The following is a 25,680-nucleotide window of genomic DNA, read 5'->3' on the forward strand; positions in this document are numbered from 1 at the left end:
TCTCTAACTCCTAGTGGAGATAGAGGCATCGTCAAGAAAGTCAACCACTATTAAAGAAAAGGTGTACATTTTGTAAATGTACACCTTAGAGATTCTCAGACCATCAAAAACAAATTTGCCTCATCTGATGAAACCAAAATGGAACTTTTTGACCTGAAATCCGAGCAGCATGTATGGGGAAACAAAACGGGTACTACTCCTTACCTGGCCACACAATGCAGAACTTGGGTATCAAATTCAATTGAAGATCTTTAAAAAAGATATAAAAAAAATCTTGGTGACACTGCATTTGAAGGCTGATATTACACTGTCATGGATATGAAGGAGTCTTCATTAATGTCTGTGACTGTTGTCATGAAGTGTCTGTTGGTTTAATGACATCAAGTGTCATTAAAAGTGCTTTTTTTAGCTTTTTTTGGTGAAACGATTGCACTTTTATTCACAGTTGCATTAAAACTTAAGTAAAGTAAAAGAGTCTACTTTGCATTGATAGTGACATTATTTACAGAATAACATTTCACACTTAATGTCAGTCTTATGCACATCCCTTCAAATAAAGTGTTACCAAATTCTTTACTCACTGACCTGTGAGGGATCTGTCAGAGAATGGAAGAAACTACCCCTAAATAGATATTCCAGATGTTTAACCAGGAGGACCTGGGGCTGCTCAAGGTGCTTAAAGGTAATGTTTATTGCTTGTGTCGCAACTGGTGACTGTAAAATGTTTTTATGATTATGATGCAAAGCACTTTGAACTGCTTTTTAGTTGAAATGTGCTATAAAATAGACTTGACGAATATCAATCCATGGGTGAACAGCTGCAATCCAAAAAGATGTTTTCCACATTGTCACTACTGTGATCACTGAGGAAAAGAAACCCTCCGATCGCTATTAGAATAGCCCTGTAACTTGACTATCAAAAAAATATATGTAAATAAAAAATGAAAGAGTGTGAAAACTTTCTGATGATGCTGAACAAATTTTTTTTGACTTTCTGGTGACATAGCATTTAAAAATGATTAACTTATAGTTCTATTTCTAAACAAATAAATGCTTCCAGACTTCTAAAAATGGTTCCTATTACAACTTTTTCTATTCTTACTGCATGGGAACAATGCTATCAACCGAGCTACCATGCAACCCCATAGCATTCACGTATTGCAACTTCAACGTTTTCAACTAATTTAAACTCATCGGCTTACAGCATTGACACATTTTCAGTCAATACACTTCTTTCAGTTTTATTAAACATGCACAGCACATTTTTACAGAACAGAACTAGCTACTTCAAAAAGAAAGAGCTTGCAAATTGACAAAATTATATAAAAATACATATTTAAAGTTAAATTAATAAAAATATAATGTCTTAAATTACATCAGACTTCAACAAGAGGCATCATAACAGCCTGTCGGTGCCGTGTCCTTTCATCCGAGCTCTCAGAATCATTCAGGGACAACATAAACCAACGTCTGGTTTAAAATTCATTCAGCCAAAGGTCTGAGGTTAAATATGTTTTTTTTTAACACTGATTAAAAATGTGTTTTTATGTGTCATGTAAAAATGTAAAAAAAAAAACAACAAAAAAAAACAACCCTGATCATCTTTATCCTGTTTCCTCTGAAAAAAGGCTTCTCAGAATCATTCACAGAAAACCTCCACAGAGATCCGGTTAGATCTTATTCAGTGGAGGAGAAACGTGGGACTTGAATCCCGCAAATACTGCTCTAATATGTTAAAAGATGCACAAGAAAATGATAATATTAAAAGAATTTGCTCTAATTAAGAAAAATCCATATCCAGCTTTGCACAAAAAAGAAGGTTTGTTGCTTTGTACCAAAGGTTTACCATAATCTGTATAGGTAGTAGTTTACTTCCTGTTTTCTTCAGGTTCTTGCAGAAACACGCAATATGTGAACACATTTTCACTAGCTTCAACCAGCAAAACTAATCTGATTATGACACAGAAATTTAAAATAAACATTAGAGGAGTTAGTTTAGATCAAATTTAAAAAAAAAGACATTTAACATGCCAGGTTTGTCTAATTTCACACAGGAACAAACAACGTGGTCATAACAGGATACATGTCTCTTACTTTTAACCCTCATCAAATGGACATCAAACCTTCAAAATTTTGGTCTGTGCGCCGTGTTGTTATTTATTTTATTTTTTCCAGTTTGAAAGTTTAGTGGCAGATTTCTTCTGGCTGTGACAGACTTTTAGTTCTAAAAGTCACAGTTCTAACCGGATTAATGTTAAACGTTTGACCTGACGGAAATCTTTTCACGTTTTTCGTGTGATTTTTTTGTTTTTGTTTTCGGAAGTGCTACTTCAACCTTTGATGATGGTGATAGCTTATAGACAGACAAGGATTCTGTGCCATACAGAGGGACTACAGAAGATGAAAAAACGGCTGCACCATGTACCTCGCCGAATATAGCAACGCAGCTGCGAGTGGGGAGACGCAGAGAGCAGAAGCGCAGACCAGGAAGTTGAGCACCATTCCCAGCAGGACGATGGCGAGCAGGTATCCGTGGAAGAGCAGATTGCGCCAGCTGCTCATTTTCAACACCAGCCAGGGTTTGTCTGGGTGCAGAAGCCACAGGAGGCCCAGGACTCCACTCTGGTTGACCAGTTGAACGTAGTAGATGTCAAAAACAGAGGGTTGGACGTCAGATGGCTGCTGGCGCACAGACTCGGACACTTTAGCGAAGCTGATCAGCGAAAGGCTGTGGAGAATCAAAGCGAGAGGCGCGTAGAGGTACTCAAGAGACTCAACACCAGGGATCCCAATGGATGCTGTGCAGGAGTGAAAAAAAATTGATTTACATTAATAAAATTCCTCTCTTAATCTTGCATAATTTGTCATTCAATGCTTAGGAAAAGTATTTGTATCAATTGAACCATCTCACTTTCTCATTATTCTCAAAATTCAATGTGTTTTATTGGGATTGTGTGTGACAGATCCCAATAGAGAGAGGGAATTAAAGAGGCAGTATTTTTTTTTTTTTACATATTTGTTAAAAATGTCATCATGTTGTGATAGTACAACTTGAGACATGTGATCTGTGAAAAAAATTGAGCTCCTCTGCCTTGTCCCTGTGAACCTAGAGCAATCTGCAGAAATATATCATATCAGAAGCAACCAATCAGAGCCAGGAGGATGGTCTCGGTGCTGTCAATCACCCTTGCGAAGGTGCTGCTCCAAATTTCACCAAAATGTTCTTTTTTTTATTGCTCACGGTGCAGGCTGCAGTGTTGGTTTTTGACAACACACAGGTTTTCGCGATAGGACAATAGAATCTTTTTTATTTGTTTGATCTGATAAAACCGCATCATTGCACTTGGCAAAATTGTAAAAGAAATAAACAAGTAAGGGGTTTGTGGCTGTAATGTAACAATTTAGGTTCAAAGGTTGCGAACGCTTTTGCCGTGTGTTAAGGTTTACCTGTGATGACAACAAACATCCCACTCAGGATAGAAATCAACACTGACAAGTGGTGCGATGGCAGAGACGCCACCTTCAGCGCAAAACTGAATCCAAGGGTCAGCAGAGGCAGCAGAGGAACAGTGAAGAGGAAGAGGTTTGCGTACGGGCTGCTTGCTTTGGCCCAATTCATGAGCACGGAGTGAAAGCTGTTACAGATGGCGGGCAGCAGCAGCCTCTCTCCCAGCGATCTGGAGTACGGTCTGAGATGCACCAATCCCAAGGCATGGAGGAGATTTATGAAGACAAGAGAAACCAGAACCTGGGGAGAGAAGTGCAAACATGTCCAGCTCTGTAAGGGGAATGGCAATTCAAAGAAAACCAGAAGCAGAAGCAGCCGGAATTAATGATTTACAGCCCACAAATAAATTGCAGCTAACTTCACAGCCAGTAGATTCGCTTTGACAAATCCTTTCATTTTTACTTTTGGCCTTATGTTTAAAAAAAATGTGAGGTCAATACACATAGTCACGAACGTTGCATTTCAATCAATAAGCTGATTATTTTGGGAAGAAAAACAAGGCAAACCAGGACAACTATCATCATTGAAAATATAATTGACACAAAACATAGAATTGGTTTGTTTTCCTTTAAATGTAATTGGGTTAAATAATATAGCTAATATTTGATCTTTCTTATGTCATGTTTTTGTGACATTTTTTTTATATATAAAGTTGAGTTCAAAACACAGCAGTCCAACAACACGTGTCAGGTCAAAAATAGAATCATTAATAAAGCAAATAATTTATAAAGTGGGTGTAATAAAGTCCTGGAAACTACCGTTCATGACATGCATGAGGCTGATTAAGTGTAAACAAATCATTAACTGAAAGACTCGTTCTCATTCAGAGGTCCTCATATCTGGAACAGTTTACGTTTAAAAATAAAAAATGGTAACAGATATTAAGAGTTTTCAATTCCCAGGTGAAAGAATGACTAAAAAACACAAATGTACGAGCACTGATGTATATTAACCTACTTTATTAAGGAGAACTAGATTTCACTAATATGCATTTCCATGTTTTGCTTCTTAACAGTCAGAGAAATTCAGCGTAGATATTTGTGTTTGACATAAAGCTTTCAATTTTTTTAATTTCGCTGCATTTTCAACCAAGGGTTGGCTAGAAAACCTAGGCATAAAATTGATTGATACATATATTTTTCCAAAACAGAGTGAACCTTAAACAAAAATCATATTAAAAAGTGCAAGAAATGATAAGACTGCTGAGCTAAAATGAACTGGAAGGCTTTGAAATTGAAACCAACAATTTCTCAAACAAACATATAAGCGATGAATTCAAGCTGCTTTAATCTGTGAGGCATTCGTGGCTCAAGCATCATGGGATGGGAACATTTCTTATATTATGATGTTGGACCCATCCTGCACATGCCAGTGATCATGGATCACAGATCTCTTCTAACTTATCAAAAATACTTACAGAGGTAACTTTAAAACAGTTGAAATAATAAGGAAACAGCCCCAGGCACACTAAAACAGCAAACAGCATCTTGGTTTCAGAATAACAAGATTAACATTTTGCGGTGGTCTGCCCAATTTCTGGACTTTAATCTAATGGAAAACTACAAGGGTGACATTGATCATGCTGTTTCTGAGGCAAGACCAAGGAACCCAGTTGGACTTTGAAATGTAGTCTAACCGTCTAAGGATGACAGGTGCCAGAGGTTAGTCAGTTCCTTGAAACACAGTAGTGTAATAATTCTAAGAAACATTGGCCATCCAATTTAATATTGGTCTATTGATTCACAGGAAAGCCCAAGTTTGTAAGTTTATACAGTAAATGTTTGAGCTTGTATAGTAAAATACAAAAACGTTCCTTTTTTCATCCAGCCTAATTCCTAATCCATCCCTTTTGTTTTTTGCTTCACTTTCTACAGATTCAACCAGATTTGATCATCTTTATTTCTTCAAGTTTTGCTTTGTTATAGAATGTCACGTGCTTGAGTTTGAGCATAAATTAAAGGACAATTTTTTTTTTTGCTAAACACACTGCTAATATTGTGGGTAACACTTTATTTGAAGGGGTGTGCATAAGACTGACATGACACTTTCAAAAACATGACATAACACCTGTCATGAACATAAAGAAGTCTTTATGAATGTTTATGACAATTGTCATGAAGTGTCATTCGGTAAATAATGACACTTTTAATGCAAAGTTGCTCGAAAAGTTGCATTGAAAGTCCATTAAAAATGCCAACTTTGTATTAAATTATCATAATTTACAAAATCATGCAAAGTTGCCACTTTTAATGGACTTCTAATGCAACTTTTAGAGCAACTTTGCATTAAAAGTGTCAAGTGTCATGACACTTCATGACAATTGTCATAAACATTCATAAAGTGTTACCATATTTTGATCTCACAGTTACTTTGAGGCACCATGGAAATAAATTACAGCTGATTACCAGTCATAAACAAAGATACTGAGGGCTTGGCAAGGTGGAAGAGGAACACACGCACTCATTGAAATTACTAAAAGCTAACTCCACATTGATAAGTGCTGACTCTACTGCAGGTTGACATATTTTTATTTTTTAATGACAGCGGGAAAGTATTATATCAGCAAGTTTGCTTTTGTTGTTGGTAATCCTATTTCATTCCTAAGCTTGCTGCAGAAGCACACCTGAGGCCTATCTGTGGACTTTTCTGGACTGTCATTTCAGGCGGTCTTTCGTGGTCAACCTTTGAACAAGGTCATATTCTCATGTCAGTCCGTTGCGTGATAATTTGGTTAAACATCTATCACATGCATGCGTTAATCAACACTAAGCATTTTTGCCCTAGCGTTACCTCTGCTCTGTCCTTCAAACCGGCACACAGAGGCAACGGCATGCTTCTGTGCAGTGGCGCAACTACACATTATTCAGGTGGATGCAAAAACATAGATCGGCGCCCCCCCCCCCCCCCCCCCCCCTGACCGAGGGACGGAACGTCAGGGTGAAGGAGCGACGCTCACTCAGCACCCCCCCCCCGAGGCGAGGAAACGTGAAGGGTAAAACTCGCTCACTCAGCACCCCCCCGAGGCGACGATACGTGAAGGGTAAAACTCGCTACATTTACCTCGTTATGTGCGCGAGGTGAAGGAGCGTAAGGCGCGCATTAGTGTACGGGAAAACATCATCGGCGCGCCGCCCCCTCCAGACGGGGTTTTGGCGCCCCCTCTGGTGCTGCGCCCCTATGCGTTGCATACCCTGCATACCCACTTTTTGCGCCACTGCTTCTGTGTTTAGTGTGCTAGCTTTAAGTTTTTGTTTAGAATTTTACACGAAAGACCAAGAAAGTGGTGCACGACTCTAAACTCTTCAAAGAAAGTCCAGCGTACTGAATTGTCTTAATATGTCGCCTATCAAAAAAAAAAAAAGAATTATGCTGTAATTTAATCTCAGCGTAAATTAGTTTGTTTTGAGAACATCAGTAGGCAAACGTAATGACAGTTTAATCTATTGTCTAAAAATGGAAAGAATGTGACACGGCAAAAAGTCTGTTAAAAGGTGCAAGAGATATTCAGCAGGACAACAATCCAAAACATAAAAATAGAAAAAAAAGGAAATAGTTTTGCTGGAGGGATGTGTTAGAATAGTCCAGTCAAAGTCCAGATTTAAATGCAATTGAAATTTAGTGGCAGGACTTTAAAAAAAAATCCAATCTATCTAGAGTGACAAAGCTTGTGATACCATCTAAATTAAAAATGTTTTTCTTTATTACATAAAATACCAATAAAATACACTGATATTTGTGATGGTAGCATGGCAAAAACAAACCCATTAATCAAGAGGTGGAACTATTTTTGCAATGTATTGCCTGCTGATGTCTATGTAAATGGAAATCCTATAAATGTTAGTTCAACACAGGCAAATACAATGATGTCAGAACGCAAATTACTCTGTAGAAATAGACAAGTATGCAAATGATCTCGCCTGTTGTGCACCACTCCTCGCGAGCACATTCTCCTGCTAATGAATGGATGACTGATTTTGAAAGCGACGTTACATTTACTAACCTGGGTGAAGCAGAGAGCAACAGGGAACGGGTAATGGTACTGCGGGATGAAGATGCCAGCGACAAAGTTCCTGAGTTTGTCGGCCTGGCCGTATACGATCACCACCACAAAGCAGAAGGTGGGAATGAGCGGCTTCAGAGCGTGAACTGATGAAAGATTCTTCAGTGCTGAGACATACCATCCAGTCCTCCATCTCCCTAAACTGCAATGAGGAAGTTTTACAGACAGGCTTTTATGTGCATGCACACAATTGCCATCCTATAGAATTACCGGTAACCTAATTTCCAGATTTGCACATAAAATCAAGAAACAGTGGAAAACAGATGCTTATGGGTGATGTTTGAAAAGACACATAACCTTTCAATTTTCACCATTCAATCAGGCTAAACAGTACCTGTTTAAAGTCAGCTTTTGTTTGACCAAAAATGACTAAATGCCAGAATTTTGAATGCAGAAATGTTTTTAAAGTTGTATTTTTTCTTCAAACCCAGGATTTTGCTTACATTTTTGCTTCTTTTGCATTTCAAACTGTATGTCTTGTTTCAGATATTTTGGATATTCTTCCCTGAGATTCTGTAAATACAGTGGAATGTTGGCCAATTCCTCCTGACAGGACTGGTCAGGTTTGTAAACCATTTAGGTACATTTTTCAGTTACAAATTTGATTTTAGTACTTTTAGCATCAACACACCAACACTTTCACGTTTTACATCTGGGAAGGTGTTTTCAGGCTTGCAATCTGCCCTCTTTGTCAGTCAGACATTGAAATTTAATTGTATTAGTCGACAAGACATTTATATCTCGCCTGATTTATTCTGATTTTGCTCATCACGTCTTACAAATAAGCAGTGTGTCTGAGGTGTTGCCTTAAAATATGATCGCAGGAGCATCTTTATTTAACTCAAACGCCACGAATTACCCAGTTAGAAGCTTACAAAGCGATGAAATCATCATACTTATCTCATCCTTCTGGAGTTTAACAAATACGTTTGGTAATCCTGACTCACCTAAAACAGGCACAGGTTAGTCCTGATAAGCGTCAGACAGTGAGAAAAAGTGATGTGCCTTTTTATACGTTGCATGTAAAGATCTGGTTTGAAATGTGGTAGTAGGAGAAAACGGGATATTTACCTTTTGCCTAACAGACATCTTGTCATTCTGTGCAGAGGTTGCTTGCAAGTATCTGTTGTGTAAAGATATAGTGGGTTCGATGAGGAATTTGCACGAGAAAGCAATACAGTCTCCAAGGAACAGTCAACAACAAAAACAACTCAGGTAATCATGAGATCATGCTGGGTGTCTCTAAGTGTAGCTAATCAATGCTGGTCCATCAATCATACAGAAGATCATCGATCATTCGTGAAGTTCAAACCAATTTAACTACATAATGTCAAAAATCATCTTACAATACGTTTAATTTGTTTCTAAGATGTGTAACGGCATCGTTTCACGTCGCAAAAGACGACTAAATGTAGACTAAGCTACACAGCACCTATTATAAAACATATTTTAAAGCAACAAAACAAACATAGACGAGAGAAACGCGTTTTACTCACCATTTGTAACGCCTCACAAACTCATTATTCAGCTAACGAGTTGCGCCAATTGTTACGAGCGATATGACGGAATTAGGATTGTAATTATTTATCTCCGTATGTGTTTCCGCATCTTCCTGCCGCCGTGTCCTTTAGTAATAAGTCAGGCTGCTGTCTGAGCTCCGGCTATTCACCTCGTCCGTTTTTATCATGAGTTCACTCGAACTTTGCCCCCGCTCTGTTTGTCTCGGTGTAATTAAAGGGGCCATTTCCCTGGGCCGAATTCAAAAGTTGGCTTCGTCGGAATAGATCATCTTTCTGGAATCTAGCAGAAATATTTTGTTTCCTGACACACAACATCAAACCACACACATTAAGTGTCGAACAATTCATTAAGACTTTCTTGCTAATATAATGCTGACCTGCAGTTTCACGCTCTGGGGGATAGTTGTGAGAGTTATGGTCTTATAAACGATTTCTATCTAATGTTTTTATAGGCATATTTAGCAACAATTAACTTACCAGAATAGGTCAATTAATCTAAATAAATTAATCAAAAATGCTTTCTTTCTTCAGCTTTAGAACCAGTTTGGAAAAAAAAAAAAACAACCATGCCACATGTGTCTGTCTAGATAGGTCAGGTCTGCTTAGGTAAACACGCAGTAATTACATGGGAAGGTCAGCACCCTAAAGCTCAGGCAAACACACGATTGCGTGAGGGGCTCCCGCATTCATCCAGATTGTCATGGCAACCGGCTGCAGAGAGGTATCAGTCATGCGCATTAATTAACTAAATTAATGAGGCTGGACATGGTTCTCTATTTAAATTAATATGGGAACATTTATTATTATTATTATTAATAATTTTGATTGTTTGATGTATGATTGTAAACCAGCGGCTTCCAACTCAGCAGGGGGCAGTTTAAGGTTTAAAAACGTAACAAGTTGCAATTAATCATATTTATCTCTTAAAATGACCTACCTACTCATAAGTGGGAGAATAACAAGAATAAAACAAATAAATACGGGCAAACACAGAGATTCACTTAACTTGGAAATCACATAAAGCAATTGTACCACCTTGATAATGAAGCCTAAACTCATCTTTTATGAAGAAAACTGTTGAATTAAAGAATACATGTTGACCCTCTGAATATAATAGCTCAGTAATAATAACACCCACTGGTTATTTTTGATCAAAATTGAATTTGTTTTCATTTTTGTAGTTTTTTAGCAGTTCTGTTCTTTAGCCTCACTTATTCTTTGTTTTCTTTTATTTTCCTTTTTCAGTAAATTGATATTGTAATTTTTAAAAATGTACATTTATACGCTTTTATTAGTATTTTTATATCTGGTTTTAAGTCTTGAAAATACTTTGAAAAGTGAATGTGGACAGAACATGCAAAAAGGAAGTAAAGTAGAAACAAGACACGCTTTCAAAAGGTCTAGAATGGTGATAAATTATTAAAATAATATAAATAACTAGAAAGAAACAAACCTTGCAAAAATACTGTTAAAGAAAAAAAAATACAACATGATATTAATCAGTCAATTTTTGTGCAGTCTTTCTTGTAGGGACTGTGGGGAACAGACAGACGACAAAATGAGAAGAACTGAACCAGCAAAGTCACTTAGTGAGGAAAACACCAGACACAAAAAGCTAAACCTTTAATAGTAAGCGCAGGAAAACAAAAATTAAAGCAATTGTTGTAAAATGTGAAGTAATAGCAAACACAATACAATCAGAGAATAAAATATAAAACGACTTTAAACTATTAAACACATAGTACATGGCTCAGTGATAGAGTAGTCACACTGTAAATGGGAACTAGCGACTTTAACCACTTCAGTAATAAAAATTCAAAGCAGCATTAATTAGTGATTGAGAGATAATTAAAAACATAAGGACCGTAAGCAATAGCCATATAGCTATTTATTAACAGAACATAAGGTGCTAAATGTACAGTCTTTGTGTCACGAGGCAATGGCAGTAAAAGGAAAATCACCAGCTGCTTCGAGTTTAATTCAATCCGTCTAGCAGACATAGTAAAGCAGATGTAAACCACCCACAGGCTTGAAAATAGATCAAAAGATGAGGTTCAGACAACAAACTAATTTTGTGGGGGTCTTACAGTAAATCCTAGACATAAGGCGCAAACAGTTTGGCAGGTCAGAGGTGGGGAAAAGAGAGTAACAATAAAACACAATAAAATGGGACCTCCATCTCAAAGCCTTTATGAAAACACTTTTTTTTTCTAAAAAAATTTCACTTCATGTAGCGGCTCCCTTCAACACTGAACAGCATTTGTAACATATACAGTGCAGACAAGCCTCGGGAGTGAAAGTGTAATTTTGTTCATCTTGGCATGAAACCAAATCAAACACATGTCAACAAAACATACATTATAAAAAAAAAAGCAGAAGCAGAACAAACATAGTTTGCTTTACCTGCTAATAGGACTGCCAACTTAAACATATTTAAAACTGAACCAGCAACCTAACTAGCATTAATTCTGTTCAATGCACTCTCTCACCCAGCTATTTAAACCCGAGTGGTTAAGAAGGACCTCTATGTATGTCAAGTTTATTTGATTAGCACAGTTAATACATGACGTCATCCAATAAGCTCCACAGAAAAGAAAACACTCTAAGGGGGAAAACACACACACCCACATGCAAAACAAAGCTCTGATCCAAAGCCTTTGAAATACACAATAAATAATCTACACATTTTCTATATTGTTAGTGCATCACCAAACCTTGATGTTTCTTTTAAAGGGTGCGCCTCAGCAATAGGAGACCCTGGTGGATCCTTGCTACAGAAACACAGAACTCTAATCTGCCAGCTCTTCGTGGGTGACATCTAGTAGCAGCTGAAAGGAAAAACATTGAAAGATTTTTTTTTTTTTTTAATCAGCTGCGTAATCTTTCTATAAAATTAGAAAAAAGCAAATTGACAGTGAATATCATGAGGGCCTACTGATTTTGAAAGAGAGTATAAAAAGAATTACACATGAATCTCTTTTGGTTCTGGATTTCAACACAAAATATTATTGCACAGATTTCTGTTTTCATAGTGCTTTAAATGTGTCAGTTTTTCATATGGCTCTCTGTCCACAAGGGCGCAGTCAAAAAGGTGGTTTGCATGAAGGGGGAAACTATCACTGATTTTAATGGACACTGGACTTTAATGTGGATTCTGTGCCTCTCCACTCATTCTTAAGAGCTGGGACCTTGATTCCAAGTAAGTCTGAAAATAGGCCTCTGATGATGTCTATACATGAGTGACTTGACTCGGGGAATGCAACATTAAAAATCTTTCTGAACTAAACTGACTACCCCGAAACAAAACACACGGAGAGGCTCTAACCAACAGGGTTTTGAGGTGCATATCCTTATTTGCCTCCTTTTCTGAGGTAAATAACATTGGTGGTTAAAATCATGTATGTATCGGTTGATCACCGATCCCCCAAACTTAAGGAAGTCAGGGCTGATTTATTGTTGCAGCCCTACAAATCAACCTAACCCACAAAGGGGAAACATGCTAGCTCCATCCAGACCGATTCCAGGCTAATGGTTAAAAAGATAAGCTAAGGTGAGTTTAAGACCACTGTATTTTGGAAGGGGGTGTCTTTTTTTAAGGTTTTGTTGGCTCTAGTGGCCTTTATTTGAAAGTAGTTTGACAGGAAGGAGGGTTAGGAGAGAGGGGGAAGACATGTGGCAGATGTCACCGGTCTGGGAATCAAGCCTGCGACCACTGGCATGAGGACTAAGGCCTCAATACATGGGTTGTACTATGCCGCTGTGCCACCACAGCACCCCAGGGGATGTCATTTTTATTTTATTTTATTTTTTATCTCAATAAACATCACAATCCATCTGTCCATCCATCTTTGTCTGTAGCTGCTTATCCTTGCAGGATTGCTTCTTGGGGCTGGTGCTCCAGATGTCACTTGGAAAGACGAAGGGTTCAGCCTGGACAGGTCTTCAGTCCATCACAGGGCACCGTCCAGTATTTTTGGACTGCAGTAACATGCAGTCCAAAAAAATGTTACTCCATTTTTGGACTGCATGTCCAAACTGCACTCCAAAATTTGTGGTCTTTCTTGTGAAGTAAGACCATAAGCCGAGATTCTATTCGAATGTAGCATAATACACTGCCTTAAGATGAGATAAACTCTTTCAGCAAAAACGGCCACTGTATATTATGGTTAGTAAACATTTACATGCCTGTGTAGAATGTAGTAGGCGTATAACTAATACAAACTGCACTAAGAAATGAGAGTAATCAGTTTATCACACACAGCTGCTCTTGGCTCCACCCTACTGAATTTAAGCAGCATTCCAGACACTGGAAGGAAGGAATGTTCTAGTATGTGAGAAGCAGAGGCTGCAGGTGAAAACAGGGTAAAAGTTTGCCAAAGTTTCATATTCCAAACTTCACACAACCTCCGTGAAAATGTAATGAGTAGAAAACTTCATCTTAAATCCCCTTTTAGGTGTGAAAACCGTACTTTCACGATCACTCCTGCCTCCCCACACGTTTTTAATACGTGGCAGAAGCGTGGCGTTAGTTAGGAGACTGCACTCAACAAAAACCTTTTGCGGTCGTGTCACTGTGGATTTAAGCTAAAAAAACTACAACTTCCCCATCGTTTTACACAGGACACCCCCTGTTCTATCCCCCCCCGAAAAAATTATCACAAAACTGTACGCATGTGAGCCTGCACGTAGCACTCAGGCCGAGACTCCCAAAGATCCAGCCCCGGCGTCCAGATAGCCAACAGTTCACAGGAACATCACAGAGAGGAGGATCTTATTCCCCCCCCGTTAATTCAGCGAGTCCTTCCCGAGGAAGTGAGACTTACTTCAGAGGACACAGCGGCTGAGGACACGGCTCTTCTGCTAGCTCCGGGATGCTCTGGACGAGGTAAATGCAGCCTACAGATAAGGTACAGCCTCTTAGGTCAGATGAGAGACGGGAAAAAAAAGGCCTGTACGCACATTATATAGTTATTCTCTAGTTCACAGTTAAAGGCTGCGTTATTTATCCAGACTAGTGTTAGCACGCGGCGTTAAATATTTAACTGAAAGCTAAGTCCCCTAGAGATTTGCAATAATAGCCGGAAGGAGCTAAAATGGATGCAAAAATAACAACCTGGCAAACAGGAGACAAAAGAAAAGCATGCGTAGTTCTGCCCACACGTCGTTGGCTTAGTTATGGCATTCCTATGCAATGTAGCGTGGGATGCTACTGCTGCCTTCACTTTGCATTGTTTTATTTGAATTAAAAAAATAAATAAAAATCTATACATTTTCTACAACGCGGCATACTAGAGTGGAAGTACATCATTGGTGCTGTCAAAATGGAAAATATTTTACAACAAAATAAAATAACATAATAAATAAATACTAGCAGTGAAGCATCTTGCTTAAATAAATCAATTAATCTCTACAGCACAGATTGACCGTGAACCAGTGATTCTTGTTAGTTTGTAGATTGCAGTTTGGCTTTGAGCAGGTAAGACTCCATCGGAGGGATATTAGTCCGCACACGAGTTTCCACGGAGGGGAGGAGCGAAGACGTGGCAGTCCTATCCTTTTCCATCCTTTGCCTCTTTTTTTCTTTTTTTTTTTTACAGCATGACTATAGAGTAAAAGTAAAACGAGATATTTTTTAAGGAAGTTTCTCTGCCACGATTAAAAAAACCTTGGATTAAAAGACATGCAGCAAAAAAAATATTTGATCAGTATTCGTAGAGCAGTGAGGTACGAACATAATATATTTGTTGAGGTTTCTGATCAACAATTGGCAATTTAAAAGTATGCCTTTTATTTATTGTGTACTATACAGTTTCTGATGTGAAATATTGTAATTTTGGTGGATTATACATTAATAACTGCTGGATGAAATATATGAATGGAATGATCAATATGAATTTTATACAACTTTAGATTATATTTGGTTGTATAATAAATGTGTTAAAATCTACAGATTTTTTTTTAAATTTAGGCATGGACAGTTATATTTGGAGAAACATCCATTGTTAGGATTTAAAAAAATATTTTTCTGAATGAATATTTTTTGAGCATATTTATTAATGTATTTACTCACTTAGTTGGTTGGTTACAGATTATTGGAGCAGAACTGAAAACAAAATGTTTTTTTTATTTAAAATTGCAGCGCATTTTCAAATGCACTGCAATTATTTTATGACTAATGAAATATAGTATAAGTTTACATCTAAGGCTGACAGTGAACTGTATAATAATTTTTTCACTCTAGTAGATTTGTTTTGCATATTGTAGGCCAAAAAATTACAAGAAGTTACTTGAAGTGCTCATCTTGTGCTCATCAGTGTTTGTTTCTTATTAGTCACTTCATGAAATAGATTATTTTTTTGTTTTATTAATCTGATTTTGCACTTCACAAAATGCCAAATAATATAGACAAAGAACTGTTGCTCACAATCCGTTGATGTGGTGTTTTTCTTTCAAAAGCAGAAGTGGAGAACATGTTAGAAAGAATAGAAAAAAGTGGCCGGAAAATAAATTTGCTGTGTCAGAGGAGAGTCTCTACATAACTTCCCAAAGTTATGAAAAGATTCACCCATTTCTTGTTTCTGGTGTTTTGGGGGTAATAACCATTATTAGTTTTCAGTAATACTTTCTCTATGCGTGTTGCCAGTTTTGAATAATGGGAGCTGTTTGAATGCATTTTTTAGTTTGTCGTTGCAGCATGCTGCTGACCTAAATTAAAATCCCACAATTCATTAGATTTTTTTTTCAAATGAGGGCAAAGTCAGAGCCTGTCTGAACCTGCACTCTACTTCCAGTTTGATTCTCAGCAGAGCTACACAGAAATGATCACACTTTATCTTCAAAGTAGCTGGCACAGCGGTTGCCAGTGTCATTGGACCTTAGTTAGGACCTTGCACAGTGCAAACCTCAACTGTGCAGACTGTCTGTGTTGTTCTAAGCCTTTCGCATGCCTCTGTGGATTCTCCTTCACTCATTTGCCCTCACAAATAGCCCAAAGGTGCAAGTGTGTGTGTTGGGTGTGTCACTCTTTGCTCTCTCAATAGACTGGTGACTTTACTTCTTACTTGACTGAAACGTCTAAAGGACAATGTACATATAAAAAAGAATGTAGTCTCTTTCTGGGTTTAAGTTTAGATCTGTAGCTCAGCATCTAACCTTTTGTCATACATGTTGATTTTATTGTGTAAATTTGTAATTCTTCCCTCCAATCTTTTATGTGTTCCCTTTCTGTTAAATGTGGGTTTTTAAAGAGAAAATGCAGCTGCATCCTTCACAGGCACAGTGACTTTTTGGATTGAAACCTTGTCCAAAATCTAAAGCCAAAACCAGACTTGTCGGCACCCACCACAGACTTATTTTGGTGTCTCCGACATGGTTGTGGGGCTGAACAAACGCTTCTGTTTTTAGGGTGAAACGGAAGCGTTTCTGGTTTAACTGTTTGACTGTTTTGTGCATCAAAATGTGAGTTTCAGTTGTCATTCTCATTTTAATATTCAGCTCATTCCCACTGAAAAACTTGTATTTTCTTTAGGATTTTTACCTTAATGTTGAGATAATTACTTCAGAAAAATGAAAAAAAAACTTTAACAACAAGTAGAAAAAACAATAGTCTAAAACACAGAAAGAAAAGCTATTTTTGACAGAAAACAAAAAGTTTCTCGTGCCTGATTGAGTGAAAATCTGTAATCTGCACATCAGGAATCAACTTTGATAAAGAATTTTTAGATAATATAAAAAAGCGATAATTACAAGTTGCTTTTTTTTCCCGTCAGTCTGGTTGTGATTCAGTCGAATTCATCAAAAGGACATATCCCGTTCTCTTTCAGAATGGAGCTGCCATGTTGGTGTTTGTTGCTGCTGAGCTGCCTGCAGTCACTCTCAGCCCACAATGATTTCTTCACCTCCATAGGTACAGCACACACACCGTGTAAAACTGAGCCCTGTGATCATTCAATTTAACCGAGTCCAGAAGCAAACGGTGAAGCATTGCAAACTTTTCAAATCATGAAAAGATGATATCAGTGATGCAGTGTGTAGCCTGTTCTTCTGATTTGTTGCCACTCAGGCCAGATGACAGATCTGTTGTACACTGAAAAGGACCTCGTCACGTCTCTGAAGGATTACATCAGAGCGGAGGAGAGCAAACTGGAGCGGGTTAAGCGGTGAGAATCGAATCGAAATGTTCAATCTGTACAGGACAGTTAAAAACAGAAAAGTTCTCAAGTGACAGGGCACAAAGTCTCCATCATCACCAGATACATTTACCGATAGCTTTAAGCCGTCTTTCGAGAAATTACTTTCAGTGTCGGTGTGCTTCGTACGGTTTGTTTTGTTGCATGTCAAACACATTCAACAAGGACTCACAGGTGCAAAACCTCAACGACAAAGAAAAAAATAGCTAAATTCCAAGAGGATGAGATGCTATGAGATGAGCAAGAGCTTTGATTTGCATCCAACAATTAAACAAACATTTTTTTTCTGACTGAATAAGAAGATTCCAACGAATCTCTTGAAAACAAAACTCACCCTGAAAAAATCAGTATAACAAACTAGAGATTAAAGCCAATTTTGAGGAATATTTGCTCCGTCATGTGTCGCCTTGAACTCTATGTTGCTTTTATTGCTAAGTTCAGAAACGGTTGTGCGTTTTTAGAACAGCTCTGGTGCAAAATCCCATCGTTTCAGTACTCTTGATCTGTGCTGTCGTTTTAATGGCAGGTGGGCCGACAAGTTGGATTCCTTGACAGCAACAGCCACACAAGACCCAGAAGGGTTTTTGGGTCATCCCGTCAATGCCTTCAAACTGATGAAGAGGCTGAACACAGAGTGGGGGGACCTGGAGAGTCTTGTACTTAGTGACACCACTGATGGTATGGACAACTGAGAAGTGCTGGCATTCACAGTTGGCTCTCATGTTAACATTGCAATTGACAAATTCTAGTGTGAAAAGTTCAGATTTGAGCCGTCCACATTTATTGAAACTTTCTTTAAAGATCTGTCAAACAAAATGTACCTGTTGGTTCAGTTGCATGTTCTCACTTTGGGAAAAATAAGAAAAATTCAATCTTTCCATTTAGTCAGTTGCTGTTGAATTCATACGCCTCTAGAATACTGATGTTTGCGATTCTTGCAGGATTTATCTCCAACCTGACCATCCAGAGGCAGTACTTCCCCACAGAGGAGGACCAGACTGGAGCGGCTAAAGCTCTTCTCCGGTTACAAGACACCTACAAGCTCGACGCCAACACCATCTCCACTGGAAACCTTCCTGGTAAAATCTGTTGCCTCAGTAAACGGTCACATTTAGCACCGGGCTCAACGTTTTTTCTTTTTCTTGGTAGTTTATTTGTTGTTTAAACAGCACCCAGTGTGTTTTTTTTTTCTTGCGCCCCAGCGTCATTGTTGTGCTTTTATTTGCTCACCAGGCGTGAAGCACAAGAGCCAGATGACAGTGGAGGACTGTTACGAGCTGGGTAAAATAGCCTACTCGGACGCCGATTATTACCACACGGAGCTGTGGATGGCACAGGCCCTGAAACAGCTCGACGAGGGAGAGGAGTCCACCATAGACAAGGTGACGGTTCTGGACTACCTGAGTTATGCCATCTACCAGCAGGGGGAAATAGAGCGAGCGCTGGAGTACACCTTGAGGCTGCTCAAACTGGGTAAGTTGCCGTCAACGGGGCATTGAATTAAATCCAGTGAAGTGCTTACGGTGACAGCATCATCATCGCTGTCGTTTTTCGGCCACAATTTCAGACCCGGAGCACCAGCGTGCCAAGGGCAACGTGAAGTACTTCGAGTTCCAGCTGGAGAAACAGAGAAAAGCCGCAGAGGAAACGGCTCGGACACAAGAGGAGCGTGGCAAGAGAGACACGAGCGAAAAGAAGAAGAAAAAGAAGCAAAAGAACTCCTTCCCTCTGATCCCAGAGAGGAAGAAGTATGAGATGCTTTGTCGAGGGGAGGGTCTCAAGATGGTGAGGAAGAAAAGCAGCAGAAATAACGAGACGGCGTCTCGCTTTTATCTGCCACGCCGGTTTAATTCCCAATCTCGCCACCAGACCCCGCGCAGACAGAGCCGGCTGTTCTGTCGATACCACGACAACAATCGCCACCCCAGGTTTGTGCTGGCGCCGGTCAAACAGCAAGACGAGTGGGACCGCCCCTACATCGTTCGCTACCTTGACATCATCTCCGACGCAGAAATTGAGAAAGTCAAGCAACTGGCAAAACCACGAGTGAGTAACTCTCTGAGCAGAGGAGCGTTTGTTCAGCGGCGTGTTTGTGATTTTAGATGTTGAGGGGTGGCAGCTTAAAGTCACGAGGCCGGATTGACGGGTTAGACAAGCATCCGCGAAAGATGCTTGTCTGCCTCTGTGTTGGGGGTTAAATCATGTCCCTGGCTTCACAGCTGCGCAGGGCAACCATCTCCAACCCCGTCACTGGAGTTCTGGAGACGGCCCATTACAGGATCAGCAAAAGGTAAGACGGAAGGTCGCAGGAGAGAGCTTTGGGGGAATTTTTCCTTCCCTCGAAAAAACATCCGATTTCTTCTTTGGCCTGTCCAGAGCTCCACTTTGCTGCCTCGTTAAAGGTCAAAGGCTCTTGAGCTGAACGCGGAATGAGAAAACATTTATACAGCAGTGCCTTGTAAAATGATTTCTTGCCCCTTTTATTTGTCATCATAACCCTAAACCTGAGAGTATTTTATTGGATTATTAAGTGCTAGACCAACACAAAAAAACAAAATTGCTAAGTGGAACAAAAATAACGCAGGATTTTCTATTCTTTTTACAAATACAGCCTTATGGGATGTGTCTCCACTAGTTGTGGTCATCTGGAATGTTTTTGTCTATTTTTTATTTATTTTTGCAAAATAATCAAGATGAATGGAGAGTCTGAACAGTCACAAGTTCTTAATGAATTTCGGTCTGTACTCTTCTTAGCTAGTCCATTTTGACACAAGCACTTTAAAATACACAATTTAATTGCAACTCTGGCTCTTATGTTTAAGTCCACTCAAGTTTTTTGGAGTTTCTATCATGTTTTTTTTCTCAGGAGTGGACTCTATCTGTCTTACCATCAACTCTGACCAGGTTACAGGTCACCAATTGTATTTATATGTATATTAAACAACACATAGACTGCTGTTTAATAATGCTGTTTAATAATTGGATGACTTGAGAAGGCATGTGTTTGCACTACCTTTACACAACTTAATTTCGGGATTCACTTAAAGGGTGTGAATATTAGGCATGCCACACTTCTCAGAATTTTGTTTAAAGTTTAAAACCTTGAATCCCTTTCCTTTCACCCTCTCAAATATGCTGTAGTGTGTGTGTTGGTTTGCTACATAAAATCCCAATAAGACACACAAAGGTTTACGATTGTAACGTGAGACAAAACTGGGAAAGTTCAAGAAGTTTCAATACTTTTTGCAAGGCACCTCAAATGTATCAGTGGACCATTACTGATTGACAAAGAAATCGTATCAAGTTGTATCAGTGCTGCTAGCTAAAGTCGTTCATTTTAAACTATTGGGGCGCTCTCCAGCTCAGGGGTCTGCTTCAGAAAGGTAACACAACATGCTGACCGGAGAGGAAAATGTGTTACCGTTTCTGCTAGTTTGTATTAACATAGTTGCTTTGTCCCACATGAGGTTCATCACAGGCAGCCGATGAATAAATGATCAACATGATTATTGTAAATAACATCTAGAAGTCCAGTACTGCCTCATGGAACACTCTGCTGCTTTTTCTTTTTAATAACATCAAGAACCAGTGACTCCATCTGCTTTTCTTCTCTCTCTCTTTCCATTTCATCCATCCTGCTCTGTCTGTCCTCTTTTTTTTTTTTTTCTTCCTCTTCCCGTTTTTATTTCCTCTACTTCTTTGTGTCCTCTGGAACTGCCATAGCTAAGGCGAGCCACGGTGCATGACCCTCAAACGGGGAAACTTACCACAGCCCTATACAGAGTCTCCAAGAGGTAAGGGGTCACAGGTCAGCAGTTCCTCATCCAGCGCCTGCTTTGTCATTGTCTAATGGCTGGCTTTATTTGACCTTGCGCAGGGAAATTGCAAATAATTAGATGGAAAACTAACAATAAAAGGGTTTTAATTATTATTGGTGCAAACAATTTGTTTAAGCCAAGATAATTAAACCGTGTGGATGATCATTGAACTCTTATTCCTTGCCTTTTAGCCAACCATGGCTGCGGTGGTGCAGCTGTGCAGTTTTTTATTTATTTTAGTTTTTCATTTTTTGTTAGCTTCACTATTAAGCTTCACTATTAGCACCAGAGATGAAGTCATTTTTCAAGGCCATGGATTGGATTACATGAAATGCTCAATTACAAATCTAAATGCTAGTTATCTCGTCTAAACTATTTTAGTGATGTTTTCTGAAATTTGTATCCAGACCTAAATATAGCAGGCCCAGCAGCCAACTCAAACCCCCACATCACTTTGGTTTTACTGCTCCTGGTAGTTAATGTCAGCACACATGGATATGAGGGTGTGGCGTCACTTTGATGGTTTTTCTGCGCATTACGTGTGACTCGGCACGCCATCGGTGAGCGATGAGCCAGAGGAACGGATGGAAGGCTTTTTTTTTTTTTTTTTCGTCAGACGTGACTTGCTTAAATCCATCCCTTCCAAACGGGAATGCCGTTTTTCATGTCTGAAAACAAATCTTTATTTTAGGAGCTGGAATTTATTGTTGTGGAAACTCCATTGTTACTAGCATGGCTGGTTTGATGTGGACATTATGGGATTTTGCTGCTTCTTCCATAAAAACAACCATTTAAAATTTTCATTTAAGACACTGAACTTAACATTAATATATATATATTTACCCGATTGACCCGACGAGGGTCCCCGTTGTCTATCAGTGTTGCTTCCTAAGTGGACAGTTTGATTTCACAGAAGTTTGATTTACTTGGAGTTATATTGTGTTGTTTAAGTGTTCCCTCTATTTTTTTTAGCAGTGTATATTTAGAATAGCGTAATCCTAAAAATCTGTTCTCTGTGGTGCTCAACCACACCGCAAAAATGCACAAACCTGCACCCTGAGCTGACTGGAGATCCTTGGGCTCTTTCCATGTTTCTAGTTTATTCACATGTGCTTTCTTTATTTTTTTTTTTCCCATGCATGTTTTCAAGCATGGCATGAATTTGTTGCTTTTACTGAAGAAGTTTCTACTGCTAGTGGACAAATGTGTATCTCACGACAAAAAAAAAAACGTCCTCTATCTAAATTGCTCTGCCTCCATTGTTGCAGTGCTTGGCTCACTGGCTACGAGGATCCTGTGATTGAAAGGATCAATGAGAGAATTGAAGACATTACAGGTCTGGAAATGGACACAGCAGAAGAACTCCAGGTAAAACCCAAAATAATAATAATAAAAAAGTGAATATTTAAAAAGGTTTCCTGATTTTTCATTTTTATTTTTTCCCCCACATGATTATTTGCTTATTTCTGCATGTGGATGATTTAAGTGCCTTTTTGTTTTTCTTTGATTTCATAGGTTGCAAATTACGGTGTTGGAGGGCAGTATGAACCTCACTTTGACTTCGGAAGGGTAAGCTTTTTAATTGTTGAGAGTTGATTTTCTGTTTGCGAACAGTCGCGTTGACATGACATGACATTACATCTGGTGTGCGACAATTCCACAGAAAGATGAGCCAGATGCATTTAAAGAACTGGGAACTGGAAATCGTATTGCAACGTGGCTTTTTTATGTAAGTAAACGCATACAAAGACCAGGGCTGGCTTTAAGTTAACCAGTGGCTTTTGCTAAAAACTCCGGTTGTCATATATACATGTGGGTTTTTTTGTTGGTTTTTTTTTCACTTCTATGAATAATGTGCCAGCAATGTGGTGTGTGTCTATTTTTGATTATTATGATGCTTGTTTGAAGTCTTAAGGTGATCAAATGTGATGTGAAATAAATTATTTGTTCTCAATAGTATGAAAAGTGCAAGCATGCACTTTTAGTAGGGTGTCAATCACCTATTAATGTTTAGGCGACTGAAATAATTAATGAACAATAAAATAATTTATGTGATAATATTCATTGGTGCGTTGCAGATATGCATTAGAGAAACATTTCCAAATATTAAATTGGTAGTTCACAGTTGGAATATTGGCAGCGTTTCTTTCAATTAACTAACAAATATGCATTCAATTTAATAGATTTTCTGAATAAGTCTATAAATATGTAAAAAAAAAAAAAAAAAGGTAAGTATGGGACTTGAATTAATTTCTGATTGGAACAAACCATTTGTCTCTCAAAGTGTACAAAGCCTAATGAGCAAATATCTGATAAACAATCTTGATGAAACAGCAAAACTTAGTCACTAGCTCCAGTAGTTGACTGTAGCTTAGAAATAATTTCTCAAATATCAAATAGTTAAAATAATAATAGTATTGACCTTATGTCCACATATGTAATTCATAAATAAACATTGCTCTGACCGCTCTAATGCAGGAGCACCTCCGGATCACCCAGTGGGAGTGGAGAACGATGTTAGGCCAACAAACCTGTCAGCAGCTTATTTTTTTTCCTTTACTTTATCTGTTGCAGATGAGCGATGTGACTGCAGGGGGCGCCACAGTATTCCCAGATGTAGGTGCAGCTGTTTGGCCTAAAAAGGTAATGGCACACTAACACTTCATTTACTTGTAACATAATCGATTTAGCTGGATAATAAAACACCGCATATGTTTGTCCAAACAATTTTAGACATTCAGATGTAATGAACACTAAATGGCGTTGAGATTTGTAGCATGCATTGATCTATAAGATGGTTCTTTCTAAATTATGTAGATAATAATAGCTGTTTTTTTTTTTTTTTAATTGAGAGTTGATGTGTGGGATGAAACCATGCTAAGTCAGATTCGTACGAATGGAGAGTTACCGCTAACATCTACCATTGATTGCAGGGTACCGCTGTGTTCTGGTACAATCTTTTTGCCAGCGGGGAAGGAGACTATAGCACCCGGCATGCAGCCTGTCCGGTGTTAGTGGGCAACAAGTGGGGTGAGTTCCTCTTTCGGAGTTCAACCTTGGCTCGACATTAAGACACACAGGATTAGCCTCAGTGGATAACTTCAGACGTCAGGCTTGGATTTTCTGCTTCTTCATTCGAGTCCTTAGCATTGTATTAATTACACATGTATGAACTGTAAATGTATATATGGGGTGCTGCTTTGCTGAAATACTTACACTGCTTTAACTTTTCTGCACCTTCCCACATTTTATCACTTTTACATTTAATGTGTTTTGTTGGGATTTTATGAGACCGATTGAAAAAAAGCTAGTGGGTAATAATGAACCCGAAAGAATTTGTGCTACAATTAAAAATCTTACCAGGTGCGCTACAGTAAAAGATGCAATCATTTGGGGGAATGCTTCTTTGTTTTGGCTAAATACTTCAAATTCAGACCAGTTGGATAATTAGAATCTGTAAACAGAAGTTTAAGTTTTGCATGAGACTATCATTTGGATTTAGGTCTGAACGTTGACTAGGCCATTCTACCATATGAATATATATTTTTTCTAAACTATTTCATTGAAGTACTGGCGTTATATTTAAAATTGCTGTCCTTCTAGAAGTGGTTTTTGTCCAGGAGAGTCCTGTTTTCCCCATAGCATGATGCTGCCACCAGTATGTTTCACAGTGGGAATGATGTGTTCAGGTTGAATTTCAGTGCTAGCTTTTCATTTAATCTACTGTTTTGCACCCTCTTTCACATAAAATCCCCCAAAAATGGGTTGAAACTTTTTTGTAGTACATTAGCTAATGAGAAAAACACCAGAGTATGTAAACGTTTGAGAGAATAAAGCAAGAGAATATTCTCAAGATTATATTTTTCTGTCTTCCAGTATCGAACAAGTGGATCCACGAACGAGGTCAGGAGTGGCGGCGACCCTGCGGCCTGAATGAAACTGAATAATGTTTTTTTTTTTTTTTTTTTTAAATGAAAAAAACAACCCTTCTTATCAAATCCCTTACCCCTCGCCTCATTCTTGTAAACCACCGAGGACCAGAGAACACTGCAAACACGTCACAAATGATCCATGGAGTCCAAATGGATCCCTTCCTCCCTCCCTGTCTGTCTGTCGGCAAACAGTCGGTTCTGCTTCTCACCTGTTTTCTGTCTGTGAGCCCGGAGATTGTTTTGATAACATCGAGCCCCCTGGACAGCGTCCGCGTCGCCGTGACGGATAACATGTTCTTAGGGTCGTCGGATTGGTTTTGAGAAACACTCTAGCTCTGTTCACTCCCATGAGTCTTTCTTTGCACTCTGAGTGAACTCCAGCTCTCTGTGGTGAGGTTATCCTTCAGTTTGTGACTGCAGGGGCCAGTTTCCCTCTCTTTAAATTGAATGGTAAAATTTTTTTTTTTTCCTTTTTTGCATTTTTTATGTGGTCTGTTTGAATTATTTTGTTTGACTGATGTGACCCTAGGCCCTTAGAGTTTTTAGAAACTGTAATGTTTTAAACAGTTCAGTAAAAAACAAAAACAAAAAAAAAAAACTTAACAGTTGTAAAGTGTAAAACTGTTGTAGGTTCACTGAATTTTCATTTTTAA

At 38.6% G+C, this 25,680-nt stretch overlaps 2 protein-coding genes across 6 annotated transcripts; one reads left to right on the forward strand and one right to left on the reverse strand.

The window, feature by feature from the left end:
• Window positions 1-1,227: 1,227 nt before the first annotated feature.
• LOC103476715 (uncharacterized) lies at window positions 1,228-14,205 on the reverse strand. Of its 3 annotated transcripts, none has more exons than XM_008429238.3 (6): window positions 13,912-14,205; window positions 11,803-11,916; window positions 8,640-8,691; window positions 7,509-7,710; window positions 3,448-3,748; window positions 1,228-2,798 (listed from the first exon to the last, which is right to left on the reverse strand). In XM_008429238.3, exons 3-6 carry the CDS (start codon window positions 8,663-8,665, stop codon window positions 2,392-2,394), a joined length of 936 nt encoding a protein of 311 aa, XP_008427460.1. In that variant the 5' UTR covers window positions 8,666-8,691; window positions 11,803-11,916; window positions 13,912-14,205; the 3' UTR covers window positions 1,228-2,391. The 3 variants fall into 3 exon arrangements, with proteins under 3 accessions (XP_008427460.1, XP_081472174.1, XP_017164598.1); XM_081616048.1 differs by having other exon boundaries at window positions 9,065-11,916; XM_017309109.2 differs by lacking the exon at window positions 11,803-11,916.
• Window positions 13,368-25,625, forward strand: p4ha1b (prolyl 4-hydroxylase, alpha polypeptide I b). 3 transcript variants are annotated; one of them, XM_081616047.1, is made up of 15 exons: window positions 13,368-13,995; window positions 16,912-16,994; window positions 17,151-17,247; window positions 17,804-17,955; window positions 18,219-18,356; window positions 18,511-18,750; window positions 18,845-19,062; window positions 19,147-19,323; window positions 19,497-19,567; window positions 22,364-22,463; window positions 22,611-22,664; window positions 22,759-22,824; window positions 23,670-23,738; window positions 24,029-24,125; window positions 24,972-25,625. In XM_081616047.1, the coding sequence occupies exons 2-15, from the start codon at window positions 16,913-16,915 to the stop codon at window positions 25,040-25,042; spliced, it is 1,632 nt and encodes a 543-aa protein (XP_081472173.1). In that variant the 5' UTR covers window positions 13,368-13,995; window position 16,912; the 3' UTR covers window positions 25,043-25,625. The 3 variants fall into 3 exon arrangements, with proteins under 3 accessions (XP_081472173.1, XP_008427456.1, XP_008427455.1); XM_008429234.3 differs by lacking the exon at window positions 19,497-19,567 and adding an exon at window positions 21,001-21,071 and having other exon boundaries at window positions 13,368-13,973; XM_008429233.3 differs by having other exon boundaries at window positions 13,369-13,973.
• Window positions 25,626-25,680: the final 55 nt, after the last annotated feature.

The sequence above is a fragment of the Poecilia reticulata genome, chromosome 15, assembly GCF_904066995.2.
Source record: "Poecilia reticulata chromosome 15, P_reticulata-male-v2, whole genome shotgun sequence".
Classification (NCBI taxonomy): domain Eukaryota; kingdom Metazoa; phylum Chordata; class Actinopteri; order Cyprinodontiformes; family Poeciliidae; genus Poecilia; species Poecilia reticulata.

Coding starts and splice junctions, on each gene's coding strand:
- LOC103476715 (XM_017309109.2), bottom strand. CDS start 8,665: ATGACAAGATGTCTGTTAGGCAAAAG. Junction 7,711..8,639: donor AGATGTCTGTTAGGCAAAAG/GTAAATATCCCG, acceptor TCCTCATTGCAG/TTTAGGGAGATGGAGGACTG. Junction 3,749..7,508: donor TTGCTCTCTGCTTCACCCAG/GTTAGTAAATGT, acceptor TTCTCTCCCCAG/GTTCTGGTTTCTCTTGTCTT.
- p4ha1b (XM_008429234.3), top strand. Junction 21,072..22,363: donor CTATACAGAGTCTCCAAGAG/GTAAGGGGTCAC, acceptor CCATTGTTGCAG/TGCTTGGCTCACTGGCTACG. Junction 22,825..23,669: donor TTGCAACGTGGCTTTTTTAT/GTAAGTAAACGC, acceptor TATCTGTTGCAG/ATGAGCGATGTGACTGCAGG.